The sequence below is a fragment of the Phasianus colchicus genome, chromosome 1, assembly GCF_987193195.1.
Source record: "Phasianus colchicus chromosome 1, bPhaCol1.hap1.1, whole genome shotgun sequence".
Classification (NCBI taxonomy): domain Eukaryota; kingdom Metazoa; phylum Chordata; class Aves; order Galliformes; family Phasianidae; genus Phasianus; species Phasianus colchicus.
This window is the reverse complement of record NC_143436.1, coordinates 79,437,021-79,450,528: the sequence shown is the minus strand read 5'-3', so window position 1 is coordinate 79,450,528 and position 13,508 is coordinate 79,437,021. Positions and strand designations below refer to the sequence as shown.

The window sequence follows — 13,508 nt, the reverse complement described above, 5'->3', positions numbered from 1 at the left end:
CCGTGCCGCGCGGGCACGCCCGTAGCGTGGCTGGGAGACGGTTGCCCCGCCCACCTGCCTCTCGGGCCGGCCGGCTCGGCCAATCGCAGCCGCCCTTCAACCGTCACGGGCGGCCCTGCCGAGTTCCTCAGCCAATGGCGTCGCGGCGCGGGGCGGAGTCTCACGCAAATCTACAGAAGGCAGGAGGCGGGGCGGGGGCAGGACCGGGGCGGGACCGGGGGCGTGGCCCTATTCCGGGCGGGGACCAATGGGGCGGCGCCACCGCGACCGAGCGGGAGATTTGAATCGCGGCAGCGCCGCCGGCCGGGCACTGTGCGGCTCCACGCCCGCCGCCATGGGCGCCTCGGGCAGCGCTCCTACCACTCCCCTGCCCGGTCCCCTCCGCAACCGCCACCTGACTCACGTTAGCGACCCGCGCTCCCCGAGCGCCGGCATCCTGCGCACCCCCATCGAGGTACAGCGTTTCCCCCCTTTCCTCCCTCCTCACGGCTCTCAGCGCCCGCTCAGCGCCCTCCGTTCCCCCTTCCTCAGGTGGTGAGCTCCCCCGCCGGCAGCCCACAGCCCGGCCCTGCCCAGGCAGGCGCCCAGGACGCCGATCCGCGCTCGCCGACGCCCGGCATCTCCCGCACGCCCATGAAGGACACGCCGAGCGGTGAGTGCCGGGCCGCGTCCCCGGGGCCTCTTCCTGGTGTGGGCTGAGCGCTGCCTCTTCCCCCGCAGACAGCGTGGAGTGCCTGGTCAGGCAGCTCGGAGAGGCCTTCGCCGTCGAGACCGCGCCCTCGGAGCCGCCGCCACCCGCAGCGACGCGTGCGTCTGAGGATCCAGCCCTGCGGGGCGCCGCGGAGCTGCAGCCCGACAGGGGCCCCGAGCCCGGCTGCGAGGCGACCGCGCGGCCGCACCGCTGTGCCGGGTCCGGCCTGGCCTCGGGTGAGCCCCTTGGGGGGGACTGACGGGCTGTGCGGGGCGGGTGTGTGCCGGAGCGAGTGGTCTCCAACGGTTCTTCCAGCTGACAGGCTGGGGACTGCTTCTCTAAATGAGTTCTGTCAGAGATTGAAGAGTTATACCCCAGGGGAGGGTGTACAGAGGACAGAGCTGGGCTCTTTTCAGTGTTGCCTAGTGCCAGGGCTAGAAGCAATGGGCACGAGCCAGAGAAGAGCAGATTCTCTCTGAACACCAGGCTGTGCGGGTGATGGTGCGCTGGCACAGGTCGCCCATGGGCTCTGGGTTCTCCCTGGAGATCTCTAATACTCATCCAGTTGTAGTCCTTGGCACTCAGCCCTCAGTGTCTCTGCCGGAGCAGAGGATGGTCAGATGGGTCCAGAGGTCCCTGCCAGCCTCCGTCTTTATCTCATTCTGATCCTCTTACCTTTTGGGTAACGTTTTCTGTAGATGAGATCATATGTGAGGAAGCACTTAAATCCAGGACCCTTTAGCCTTGTTGTGGCGCGTTGACTTGTTTCCTTTGCTCCTCAGGGAGCAAGCACGTAAGACGCAAGGCCAGCAGCAAGACCTTGGCAACATCTGGTGGAATTGTCCGTTCTCCCTTCAGTATCCTCCCTTCAGATAATTCCCCCAGTGCTCCTGTCCAACGTCAGGTAAATCTCAGTACCTCATACTGTAGGAGGGGAAGGGGGCTGAAATAACAAATCTTTCCATTTTCGTATAGCTGCAGACTGGAACTATGGCCTCCCAAGCCTGTAGAGCCTGGTGATATCCTGACAATGCTTCGATGGGATGGTTTTATGCCTAGATCCCTTTCAAATCTTCATCTGTATCTATATTCTCAACCCTACCGGAACATTACTCCCTTCTAGTGCATTCTCTCCTTATTTTCTAGGAAAATCCAGTACTCTAATATAAGAGTGTCAGATAATCAGTCAAAGCTGGATGGTCTGAAAATGGCTTATGCATATTTCACTGAGAGTTGAATAACTCAATTAGTTTGTATTTTACAATCTTTTTTTTTTCCTTCTGTAGGCTAAGAAGCACATACTGGGGGAGAACCCCGGGGAGAAGGAAGTGGCAGTGGATCTGAGCAGGAACCTCAAAGCTGGGAACTGTGCTTGGAGTGACTTGAACAAAGAAAACCAACAGTGTCCTTTTGTGGAGAACTAGAGATTTCTTTTCCAAAAATCTTGCTGTAATTCTCTCTTCAGAGAGTCCTCTAGGACTGGGAAATCCTGAAATCAACTAAGACCCCAGACTCATGATTTATCTTCACCTTTTTCTGTTGGGAAGATAATACTCATAACTCTGTGTATTTCGTATACAGTACAGGCTTTGGTTCTCTGTACTGACTGTATAGTTCTTATAGTAAATAAATTAATCTTAAAACTTAGCTGGTGTTTGGTACTTGGTATCTGATGTGACAGTAGGAACACTCTGCTTGCCCAGTATGTGTGTCTTCTTTGTTCTAAGTATAAGGGACTAATAAGTCAGCTTTCCATTGGCTCTGATGCTCAGCTGTCCCCTGAGCTGAGAGATTTGAGTTGTGACAGATCTCCAAGGCTTGCAGGGATATAATTTCAGTGCCCTGTTTTAACTCAGCAGTGAACTTCAGGACAAATAGGGCTATTCTCAACAAAATAATAGAGGAACACCTTTCTTGTGGACTTAAAAGAATACGTTCTTTAGAGAGAGAATCAAGAGTGTTCACAGGAGAAGAGTCCTGGAAATAACATAGTCTGTGGTGCTTATGTCAGCTTTCTTTATTTGCCTGGACTATGGAGATCTAGAACAGACATGAAAGCGGTGGCTGGCTACTGGTTAGACAGGGTCACTGCACAATATAGGAATGAGGCAAAAAGAGAAGAAACAGCAAGAAGCAAACAAGAATAAATAAAACATTCTCTGATAGTCTGGAAGGTCTGAGGGCTATCTTTTCCCCCATTTATCCATAGATAAGACTTAAGTTTTCCCCAGTGAAAAATGAGCCCAGTTTACACTACCTGCTTGGTAGGGGTTACATGTTTATAGATCTCAAGCCTAGTATGTCTCTGGGGCTGCCTGCAGAAATATGACAGCCCCACAGAAGCTAGGTATAGTTAAATCAAAGACAGAGGTGTTGAATGAGGGGTCCTCCAAGGACTGGATGCCAAATGTGGGTAGAGGTGTTTGAAGGATGATGTAGGGTGCATTTGAACAGCACTGTAAAGTCCAGAGATACAACTGTTGTGTGTTGCAGGTTTTCAAGCCTGCAAGAAGCTGGGCTTGCTTAGAGGTAGAGAGAACAGCTGGTGTGTGTACTCCCCCTCCTTCCCCTTTCACTCTAGGAGACCCCTGTAAGCAACCTGTGTGTAGAGTGAAGTGAGAGTGACAAGTAGGTGTTTCTGTTGTGCTTGGCTGATGATGCAGTCACTGTGGGCCATGCTTCCGCTGTTCTTTCCCTCTCCTCTGCTGTCCTTAGTTCCAAATCTTGAGGAAGCTGTCCCAGGAGCCAGTGGCAACAGCCATGCCATCTGCTGTAACCCCCAAGCAGCTCACTCTGTTGTCGTGGCCAGAAAGGATTCCTGATGGGAGAGGAAGATGAGACATCAGTTGAAGAAATAGGGCTGGGAGAAGGCAAAGGGCTTGACTGAGCTGAGTGCTCTCCCCATGGTTCATGTACCCAGTCTCTTGTACATCATTCTGTTCCTGCAAAATGCGATTAGCAATCTGCACCTGGCTAGTAAGAGCAAGTGTGCAGAAGAACATTTGTGCATGATGTACAACTAGGGTATCTGGCCAAGGAGCAATGTTCTTAGGAAGATCCAGCTAGAAGCATCCTCAATGCAAAAGATTGTTGCCAACTGTTTTCATCATGGAGCCATTGTAAGGCTAAGAAAGGAAGGTGTCCTTGACAAAACTAAAAGAGCAATGCTTTTGGAGATCAAATGTGGCCTGTGATAAGTTTTGGGGGGCTAGGAGCCATGTCTGGAAGAAAGATAGTAACTGGGTGTATCCTTTGCATCACAGAACATCCAAAGCTGCTGGATAGAAGCCCAGGTCCATGCTCAGCTTGGTGCCTGGCCACCATGTAGTGCTGTAAGAATGTATGAAATAATACTGATGTTTGAGAGCAGCTAAGTTTAGAGGAATATTGACACTTTTCCCTTCTGAAAAACTTGTTTAAAGCCTTGACCTGATTAACATTAAAGCCAACAGTTTGTAAGATAGTTTATTTATTATTTAAGCACAAGAAAGCATTGCTGAGTTTTGGTTGGTATAGGATGTGTCCCTTTTAGAAAAATTAGGGATACACTGCTTTTCCTTTCTTTGGTAGGGATAGAAGACCTCTGCAGAGAATGAAAAGGGTACCTCCAGGAGCCACTCACCCACACGTTCTGCTTTCAGGGAGTCCCAGATGTTGCAATTGAAGTCATCGTATCCAGCAAGCAAGAGGCGCCCGCTGCGGGAGAAGGCGACTGATGTGATTCCGCAGATGATGCTTTCGTGAGAGTACACTATGAGCTCCTGGTCTGCCCGGAGGTCAAAGAGACGGCAGGTGGCATCATCTGAGCCAGTGCAGATGGCTTCGCCATTAGGGAAGAACTGTGAAGGGCACATCAGATTTTAATGAAAATCTTATGGATTTTCACCCCTCTGCTAACCATCAGGAAGCCACCTTCTCATAAGTGCTTCCTGGGTGTGTCTTGCCCCCAGTCCCCAGCGGAAAAATCAAGCTACACATACATGGCAGAAGAATAGCCATGTGTCAGGTGAGAAGAGCTGTGCATTCCAGGAAGCCAGCAGACTCATTTAATTAGCAGAAAGAGATTACACTGATACACTGTTCTGTCACCTCTAGGGCTCTGGTTTGAATCCTTGCCTCTATGGTGGATACTTTCTGAGATCTCTCTGCTGCCTTACATAAAGGTTTCCTCTTCAGATAATCTCCTTGTGATCCCAAGTTACCACCCCTACAAACTGAAGATGAGACCCTCAGCTGAATTAGATATTCCAGCTACCTCACTTGTGTCTTCTGTCGAGGCTCCTAGATCATGCCGAAGCTGGGGTTCCCAACAGCTGGTACAAGCAAAGCAGCATAAACACGTGTTATTGTGCTCCACAGATGACAGTGTACTGGCTGGGTCCAAGCCAGGTTTGGAGAACATCAGGTATTTTGGTGCCCCAGTGCCTGGGAAGAACCAGCCCCCAACCTGAACTCAAGCCGTCTTTGCTTCAGACTGAATCCCAAGACCCTTGTTCCTCATGTGACTGACAGCCTCTCTCAATCTTGACCTGAGACTCTATTTCATTGCTGACCCATCCTCTTTTTTCTCTTCTTCCCCTCTACCACACGATGGCATACGTACACAGATGGCATTGATATCAGACTCGTGCCCTGAGAATGTCTGGCGGCAGGTACCCTCCCGCACGTCCCACAGTTTGGCAGTGGCATCACAGGCTCCAGAGATGAACAGTTTGAAGTCTGGGGAAACTGCCAAGCTCATACAGTCTCCAGTGTGACCAAGGAACACGGTCTTCTGCTGCCCTGTCTCAATGTCCCAGAGTGCACTGTGGGAGAGAGAACTTGTCAGAGCCAGACAAGGCCATACAGCGCTGTTAGCTGGCTTAAAGAGTTGTTCTGCTTGCAAAACAAAGAAGTGAAGTCATGGGCCTGGCTACCACGTGAGATGAGTGGGAGTATAGTCCCTGCCATTTCACCAATAGACCCAACCTGCACAGGGAAAACCAGCAGCTGCTCTGCCAAGGGAGAACAATGAGTCTGGCTTCTTGAGTTGCTCTTTGTGGCCTTCAGGTAAAACATCCTTACATAAAGTGGGAAGAAAGGTGCTGCAGAAAGAGCACCACTTGTTGAACCATAAGAGCCAGAGGGGCTGCACAGAGTCTGTGCCTGAGATCACACACCACCCTGAGGCGGAGTTCTCCCAAAATGCAGTATATGAGGGGACTGGTGTGAGTTTTCAATGCCTGCGGCTGCTCGTGTCAATAAGATACAGAGAATAACACTTACCATGTGGTATCTCCAGAGCTAGTCACAATGCTGTTGTCATCAAGAAACCGGCAGCAGGAGAGATAACCTGGGGAGCAGAAACCAACGAATATGAGAGACAGAGCAGAGCTAGAAGAGTGAGATTTGGAAGCAGAGGCACTCAGGCCGCTGGTAGGCAGAACACCCACCTGTATGAGCTGAGAGTTCCCTGCTCACTTTGACGTTGCCTTCACGCGTCTTGAGGTTGTAGATGGAGCACATGTTGTCAAGGCCCCCACAGGCCACAAAATTACCTGAGGGTGCATAGGCACAGGTCATGACCCAGGAGGAACGCAAAGGGATGGCATGAACCTGGGAGGACAAGAAACCATGTCTGGCCTCTGGCAGCAGAGGAGATGGGAGAGCAGGGCAAGGGCATCTGAAGGGTTCCAATCCCGCATCCCATCTCAGTTTTCTGCAACCACGTGACTCTTACCTTGTTAGTTGTGTATGTGTCCCACACAATCAGTTTCCCATCTTGTGAGGCACTGACCAGTAGTCTGCGAGAAAAGAATAAGATTGTGTTAGTAGGTCTTTCTTTGCCAGAGCCTTCTTGCTTTCTATATCTACGTGCTGCCAGGCGCCAGGCAGATCAGCAGCATCTTTCTCACTTGGAGTCCGTTGACCAGTGCATGGCATAGATCTTGGCCAAGTGCCCACGCAGAGTCCTTCGGGTCCGCATCTGAATGCGGCCAACAACCTCCACTCCAGACACAATCTGAGGAAAGAGCAGGGGGAAGGAAAGAATTAGTCTGGGACCAACAGGAGCTGTACTGCCTCCCTATCCCTGCTTCCTAATTGCTTCCAACCTGGAGAGTCCCCTTGGAAGTGATGCTAGATGACCTCACGCATGCTAACCTGCCCAGTCAGCCCTGGCCCTTACCTGAGCAAGTGTTGTGTCTGCACAAGCTTTCCGGGCATCCTGGAGGAGAGACAAGAGTGGATGAGACAGAAAAAAAGCTGTGTGACAAAGGCAACAGCAAGTAAAATTCAGAGGCCTTCCCCTAAAGGCTCATTTAAAACGGATAAGAGTTTTGCTTAGTTTGTATTGTACCCAGCACAGGGGGTTCCTGGTCTGTGATAAGGGCTGCTCAGCACCAGTCAAACAAGCAGTAGAGAGGTGAGTCTAAAGCTGCCCAGTTCCCCATGCAACACCTTTTCCATGAATCCTCCTGACAGAACACCAGCTGACCCCACAGACAGAGGTCTGGAGATGAATTAATCTTTGCTCATCTGCAGACATGATGTCAATGTCCATTCCATTCTCCCCCTTGTTGTCTACTTTTCCTTCCATTCCCTCCCTTCGTACTGGGAAGATCTCCATTAGTACTTAGAGGGCTGTGTGGTGCTGCAGAAGGCTCCAAGGATGTACTTGGAGAAAGCTCAGCTCCAAGTTGGAGACTTAGACACAAGGGATAGACACTCTGCCAGCAGTTTCGTGACTATTGCCAGCGTTACCGCAATCTGCTTCTTCAGCTGCTCAGCCTCCTGCTTCATCTGTTCCATTTCCCCCATCTTTCTGAGCTAGAGGTGGCTTTTCCACGTGGGCAACCTTGAATCTGGGAAGAGAAATTAAGGGAGAGAGATGTGAGGTAGAAAGGCCAACAATAGGACTGCTCAGTTATGGAAATGCAGGTGTCTCTGATAAAGGCAGAATTTTGTTTGAACGACTGAAAATGTCTCAGTGTATCCAGTCAATGCCCTTAGCACTTGGAAAGGTCATACTAGACCTCATCAAATGTCCTTTTCGTCTTGTGACCTGCTTACATGAACACTGAGAAGCTGAAGAACTTCTTGCTGAAGTTCTGCTACACTTGCATCAACAGGCAGTGCTCAACAGTCCTCCATTTAGGAAGCTGAGGGATTGTTAAAGTGCTCTATCAAAGTTCCCTTCTAGTTTAAATAAAATAAAATAATAATAATAATTTAAAAAAAGTGGACACCTCGGGAGGAATCTGGGAACAACATAAGCAGATAGTGGTATTTCTCCTGTTTTCTTAACCCCAGTTTTTCACTAGCTTCCAAAGCTAGGGGCAGCATTTATGATATACAAGACTTTCGCAGCTTCTCTACACAGTTGTCCTGTCACTTTTTGTACCATAGTCAAAGTTTAGTATCTTCAGTGCACAGTGGTGAGGAATTCCACAACTCAGTAGCATGCTTTATGAAGAAGTTCCTGGTTCTGATACACCCAAATGGCACTAGTTCCACTTGGAGGTTCTTTTCAGTAGAAAGAATCTGCAAATATATGGTCTCTATTCACCTCAGTGTCACTCAGAATTGTATTGATTTTTGTCGTATTCATCTTTATCCATCTCTTTTGCAGAATGCAGAGCACACTTAGCCATTCCTTACACGTAAACTGTTGCATCCCATCACCTCTGTTGTTCTCTAAGCACTTTTCAGTTGTTTACAGAGCATAGATGATATGCTTGTGTAGAGAGGGCAATGAACCAGAACTGCAATTCATGTTCAAGTTACAGCTACACTATATGATTGCACAACATCTCAGTTTTGTTCTCTCTTTTCCATTTGGTGTTTTTAAAACTCCACCAGTGATTCAGTGATTCATAAACATCTTCACTCTTGTAGGCAAATATGTTCTTTATTATTTCAATCTTCCTCCTTGGTAGGAATGTGTGTCCAGAAATGTTTTAGGTGTTCATCCTTAAAGCTGGCACTTTGTCCAAGGCCTGTAAGACTCCAAGGACCTGCAGAACTACTACTACTCCCTGTGAGACACAGCATTCTATCCTGCTCTGGCCTGTTGCCCAAAGGCCTTGCTTCCTCCATGCCAGGTTGCTCTCTGGCTGTGGGCACTCCCCAGGCATTGACAGCTCCTGAATCTCAATTTTGCTTACAATTTTTGTATAATTGTCCCCCATGAGCTCTTTGATTTTCTCTTCAGAATCCCTTCCCCTAAGCAGCTCTGTCTTTCGCTGCTTCAAGCAGGATTAAATTCTGCTTGGTCAGAGTTTGCTGAGGGAGATTCAGGTTTCCCTCAGCTCCCAGGAGGCAGGTATTTATCCTAGGGAGAGGATTTTTCAGACTGCACTTTGCAGAGGAAGTCTTGTACCAACTGCCTGCAAGCCTGAACAGTGTTACGGCATGGCTGCCCCTTGCCTGCTGCCTGTACCATGCATGGACAGGGATACCATGTCAGAGCCTGAGAAATGCATCCTAGTGGTGGCTTAGGACTGTCAGCCTCAGCTGTATAGGATGACAGGGGGAGATCAGCACCTGAGCCAGTCCCCTGCCACTGTTTTTTATTTCTCTTGACAGAGCAGTGGTGATGAGGTTTCTCCAGAGGTGGAACAAAGAGGGGTGAATAATGTAAGTCCTGAAAACTCACCTGAAGGTATTTCTCTTTGGAAAAGAGTTGGACAGCTCACTCTGTCCCTCAGCTCACTGGCTGACTGGGCAGATGCTGAGGAGGCCTTGCAACTTCCAGTAGCAGGCTCCTCATCTCATGGTGTTTGTTCCTTAGCTCTGCTGTACAGACAAGCTCTGGATGCTGTGTGCAGCTCTGTCACTGTCTCCTAGCACACTAAGTGGTAAACTTGAACCTCCAGCATCCCCAAGCAGACCAGCTCCTTCATTCTGGTCCAGAACTTGCCCTCTCATAGTTTTCCCCAGGACTGATCCTACCTCCTCCTCCATCATGTCTCCACAGCCCTTAGCACCAGGTGCCTATTTTTGCTGGACACCTGTTTTTTGCTTCCCATTCATTCTCTCCTTCCATCCTCCCCTGTTTGGTCCCCAAAGCATGAAGGCTTGGCTTCTTCATGGTAATCTCTTTCACAGAATCACAGAACCATAGAAAATCCCAAGTTTGAAGAGATCCACAAGGATCACTGAGCCCAAATTCTGGCTCCACACAGCACCACCCAAACCTCAAATTGTGTGTCTGAGAGTGGTCCTCAGACACTCCTTGAACTCTGTCAGCTTGGGGCCATGCCCATTGCCCTGGGCAGTTTGTTCCAGTGCCCCACAGCCCTCTGCTTCCAGTACAGCTCCATGCCATTCCCTTGGACCACGTTGTTGTCATCAGAGAGAACTCATGCTCAAGCTTCTCCTGGCTGGAACAGCACTGCCTCTTTGTTGTGCAGGCCATCTTTTCACAGACCTTTGCCTGTCTGAAATCACCATCCATCCACCTTCCCTTAGCCATCCTTGTGGACTTCTGTTTTTGTCTGCTTAGACATGCACAGTAACGGGAGCCATTTTTTCTCTGTTCCCTCCACTCCTGCAATTCTTGCTCAAATGAAACCAGCTGCATGCATGCCCCTGGCACTCCTTGGGCCCACAGACTCTTCTGTATCTCTTCTGTTTGTTTGTTTTTTTTTAACTTGGTCTCTTCCTTTCCCTGGATGTATTTTTTTCTCAAATATGGCACTAGAGAGCCATTTCCTAGGAGTCTTCTCTGCCCTCTGCCAATGTGCATGACTAGATGCAGGGCTTTCAGAGTCGACAGAAAGATCAAAGGGCAGGGGCATGATCTCAAGGATGGATAAAAAGGGCTAAGTATAGAGAAGGTGCAGCTCAGGTTCAGATCTCCACCTGAATCTTTAAATCCCTCTGAAGGAACAATCTAAATGATGCTGTGAATTGTTCTCAGCCTCAAGACAAGGAGCCACAGATGAGCAGTAATGATAGCCCTAGTTTCACCTAGCACCTCCACCCATCACATTCCACTGAAATTTGTTCAGAGCAAGTGATGAAGTCCCCACTGCAGCACTACTGTATCCCCAGAGGACCATGTTAGGTGTGCGGAAGAACAGCCTGTCATGTAAGTTTAGGGCAGGAAATGGGGAAACTGAATCTGGGAAGATGAAGAGAACATGGAATGGAGCTTGGAGCCAGGCCAAGGCACAGTACTGCCCTGAGCAGGACCTTAGGGATGCACATTTCTTACAGATCTGCAGATAAGCTCATGGAAGCTGGCAAGATTGGTGTTAAATGGAAAGGCTTCCAAACGGTGCAATCCCAGTGCTTTCAGGAAGTAATGGCTCGTTCAGATCAATGTAAAGCAGTAGAGGAAACCAAATTGTTATGCTTCTTTGACAAATCGTTTTTACCACTGTCACTCTTGCACTACAACATAGCAGGAGAGAACCCACGACACCAGCACTGCTCCATAGCGCCGTGCCTTTAGTGAACCATACACACCTGGAGAGCACCGCAATGCAAGCAGCCTGTGCTCAGTCAGACCACCTCAGCCCCTCTTCTGCTCTCTGCGTTGTTCACGCTCATCCAGTTGACAGTTCCTAGACTTGGAAAACAGCTTTCTTTTCTCTGCTCTCTTTCACTGTGCTTTCCCCTTCTGCCTTTTCTGGTGAGCTGGCTGGAGCCCCCTGCTGCAGTGCTCTTGTTGGTGGACTGCCAGACTCCTTCCGAGCCCCTGGGCACCTTCCCTGCTTTTTGCTGCCACACCATGACTCGTCAGGGCAGTAGCCGTGTACCTTGCACCATGTCAGCGCAGCATTCCATCCTACACTCCCAGGCACAGTCCTGCTGAGCCACCTGCACCATGTGCTTGTGGGGATGGGGGTGAGCAACAGGTGGGAGAAAAGGAAATTGGACCCTCAAATTTTCTCACCTTGGGGTGAACTCCCCCACACTGGGCAGGGAGTGGTCTCTCTGTGGGATGCTGAAGGAGGGCTGCAAATAGAAAGGGGAAAGATGCAGGAAGGAAGATTGAATATTAATAGGTGGCATCCCTGGGTCTCCGCATAATCCCCTGGCTGGCCTTGCATGCTCGCCCTGGTGACCCTGGGCTCCTTGCAGAGCCGGATACAGAGATGATCCCCTTCTCCTTTGATAGAGATCAAAAGCCAGGGTAAAATTACCCTGCTCTGTTCCTCTCTTTCTGTGGGCTGCTCTCCGTCAAAAAAACTGTCTGGCTGCAAAGAAGTGTGCAGGAACACACTGGTAGCACACTGGTGGTGGGCACCAGCTCCCTCAGGGGATGTACTGCCCTCCTGCACCAGTCTGGAAGCCGGTGGGATTTAGCTCTCATGGTGAGAACAAGTGACCTCATCTCAGTGCAGAGCCCCTCATCGCTGTAAAGGCACCTCAGCACCATCCCCAACTTCTCCACCAGTTGTTCCTCCCTTTTCCTCAGATACCTGCACACAGGATCAGCACCTGTGCAAAGATCCCAGTGCACGCCACAGCGTCAGACCAGGAAACCCAGCGTCCCAAGCTTTACCATAGTGACATGGGGAGCAACAAAGCAGCATCCTTACCAGGATCTGTAGCGTAGGCTGGGTTGTCTTCCCTAGTTGGGACTCTCACAGCCTGCCTCCCAGCTGAGGATGGCTTCCCTCCAGCCAGAAGGTCCTCGTCCCCTCGTGGTGCCCAGTCGGTCCTGTCGTCCACCCTGGCTCCCTTTCAGCTCCTCAGCCTCTCCCAGGACTGATCTCCCCATGGGGAGCTGGAAGGCTGTGGACGGGAGGGGCTGGGGGAGGGCTGATTCCAGGAGCAGCGTCAGGCAAATTAAATCAGACACCAGAGACTTGGGGAAATCGGATTGGGACGTAATGCAAAGCAGGTGGATGGGGAGGGGTGAAAAGAGAGAGTAGCACACTCCTCCTGAAGGGAAAGCAACCATTGCGGGCACATTTGAATCCCTGTTTATGTGAGCCACAAACTAATAAAGTGAAGATTAGCCAGAACAGGCTAGGATTATAAACCACTGGGGCAGGGCTTGTGCACTTCGTGGTCCACAGGAATTCCCATTTTTGCAGACACAGAGTGCCACTTGTGCCATGTGCATGTCAGGAAGAGGAAACTGTGTCACTCACAGCAGTCCTGCCAAGGCAAGACCCACAATGGTTTAGGGTAGGAGTACCAGCCTCTCTGGGCACCAAATTCCAGCTCTGCATGGGGAAAACAAAACTGGGTGCAGAGGCCAGGAGCAGCAAAAGATTTGGTGGTGTGCCTTTTGGCAGCCACTTTAGTGGGATGCTGCGAGGGGATTATCTTGGCCTCAATCTTTTTTAATCTCTCCCGCAGCTTTGGCCCAAGCCTGAGATAAATACCTTTTAACGGATCTCATCTGACGTCAGGAAGCCATCAGTCTAATCACCCAAGCCACCTTTGGGTAGAGCAAGCCAGAGCTGTGGACACTGGCCCCACACCCCACCAAAAAGGGTCTCATCAAGCAGGAGACATCCAGGAACCCCATGTAAATCACTGGGAGGAATCTGTGGATGCTAGGACTTCGTGGATCTCCTTCTAAGGGTAGGGAATTTGAAATGCATGCATCAAATTTTCTTTTTCCCATGATCCTGGGAAGATCAGGAGGCAAAAGGGGTCATTGATGCATGATTCCCAGGTTTGCATATTAAGGAAGTGGCAGGATTCAGAAGGGGGAAAGGCTTCCCTGCTTCAGTCCAGCTCCTCCAGCACTGCGGGACTGAGGCTAATGCATATTTCACCAGGCAAGAGGCCTTGAGCCAAACAGCAAGGAGGGGAATGCTCCTACACCTCCTACAAAACTGGCCCCAACTGTTCAGACTTACTCCCTTCC

The 13,508-nt window shown here is 50.3% G+C and overlaps 2 protein-coding genes across 2 annotated transcripts; one reads left to right on the top strand and one right to left on the bottom strand.

Annotated features, from left to right (window-relative positions):
* Positions 1-204: 204 nt before the first annotated feature.
* On the top strand, positions 205-2,338 carry CDCA3 (cell division cycle associated 3). Its single transcript, XM_031610218.2, has 5 exons — positions 205-454; positions 532-652; positions 721-927; positions 1,474-1,595; positions 1,978-2,338. Exons 1-5 carry the CDS (start codon positions 248-250, stop codon positions 2,113-2,115), a joined length of 795 nt encoding a protein of 264 aa, XP_031466078.1. The 5' UTR covers positions 205-247; the 3' UTR covers positions 2,116-2,338.
* A 947-nt stretch (positions 2,339-3,285) lies between these two features.
* On the bottom strand, positions 3,286-13,463 carry GNB3 (G protein subunit beta 3). Its single transcript, XM_031610216.2, has 11 exons — positions 12,223-13,463; positions 11,574-11,635; positions 7,433-7,533; positions 6,858-6,896; positions 6,586-6,692; positions 6,411-6,474; positions 6,124-6,286; positions 5,957-6,023; positions 5,295-5,496; positions 4,314-4,530; positions 3,286-3,509 (listed from the first exon to the last, which is right to left on the bottom strand). Exons 3-11 carry the CDS (start codon positions 7,487-7,489, stop codon positions 3,403-3,405), a joined length of 1,023 nt encoding a protein of 340 aa, XP_031466076.1. The 5' UTR covers positions 7,490-7,533; positions 11,574-11,635; positions 12,223-13,463; the 3' UTR covers positions 3,286-3,402.
* Positions 13,464-13,508: the final 45 nt, after the last annotated feature.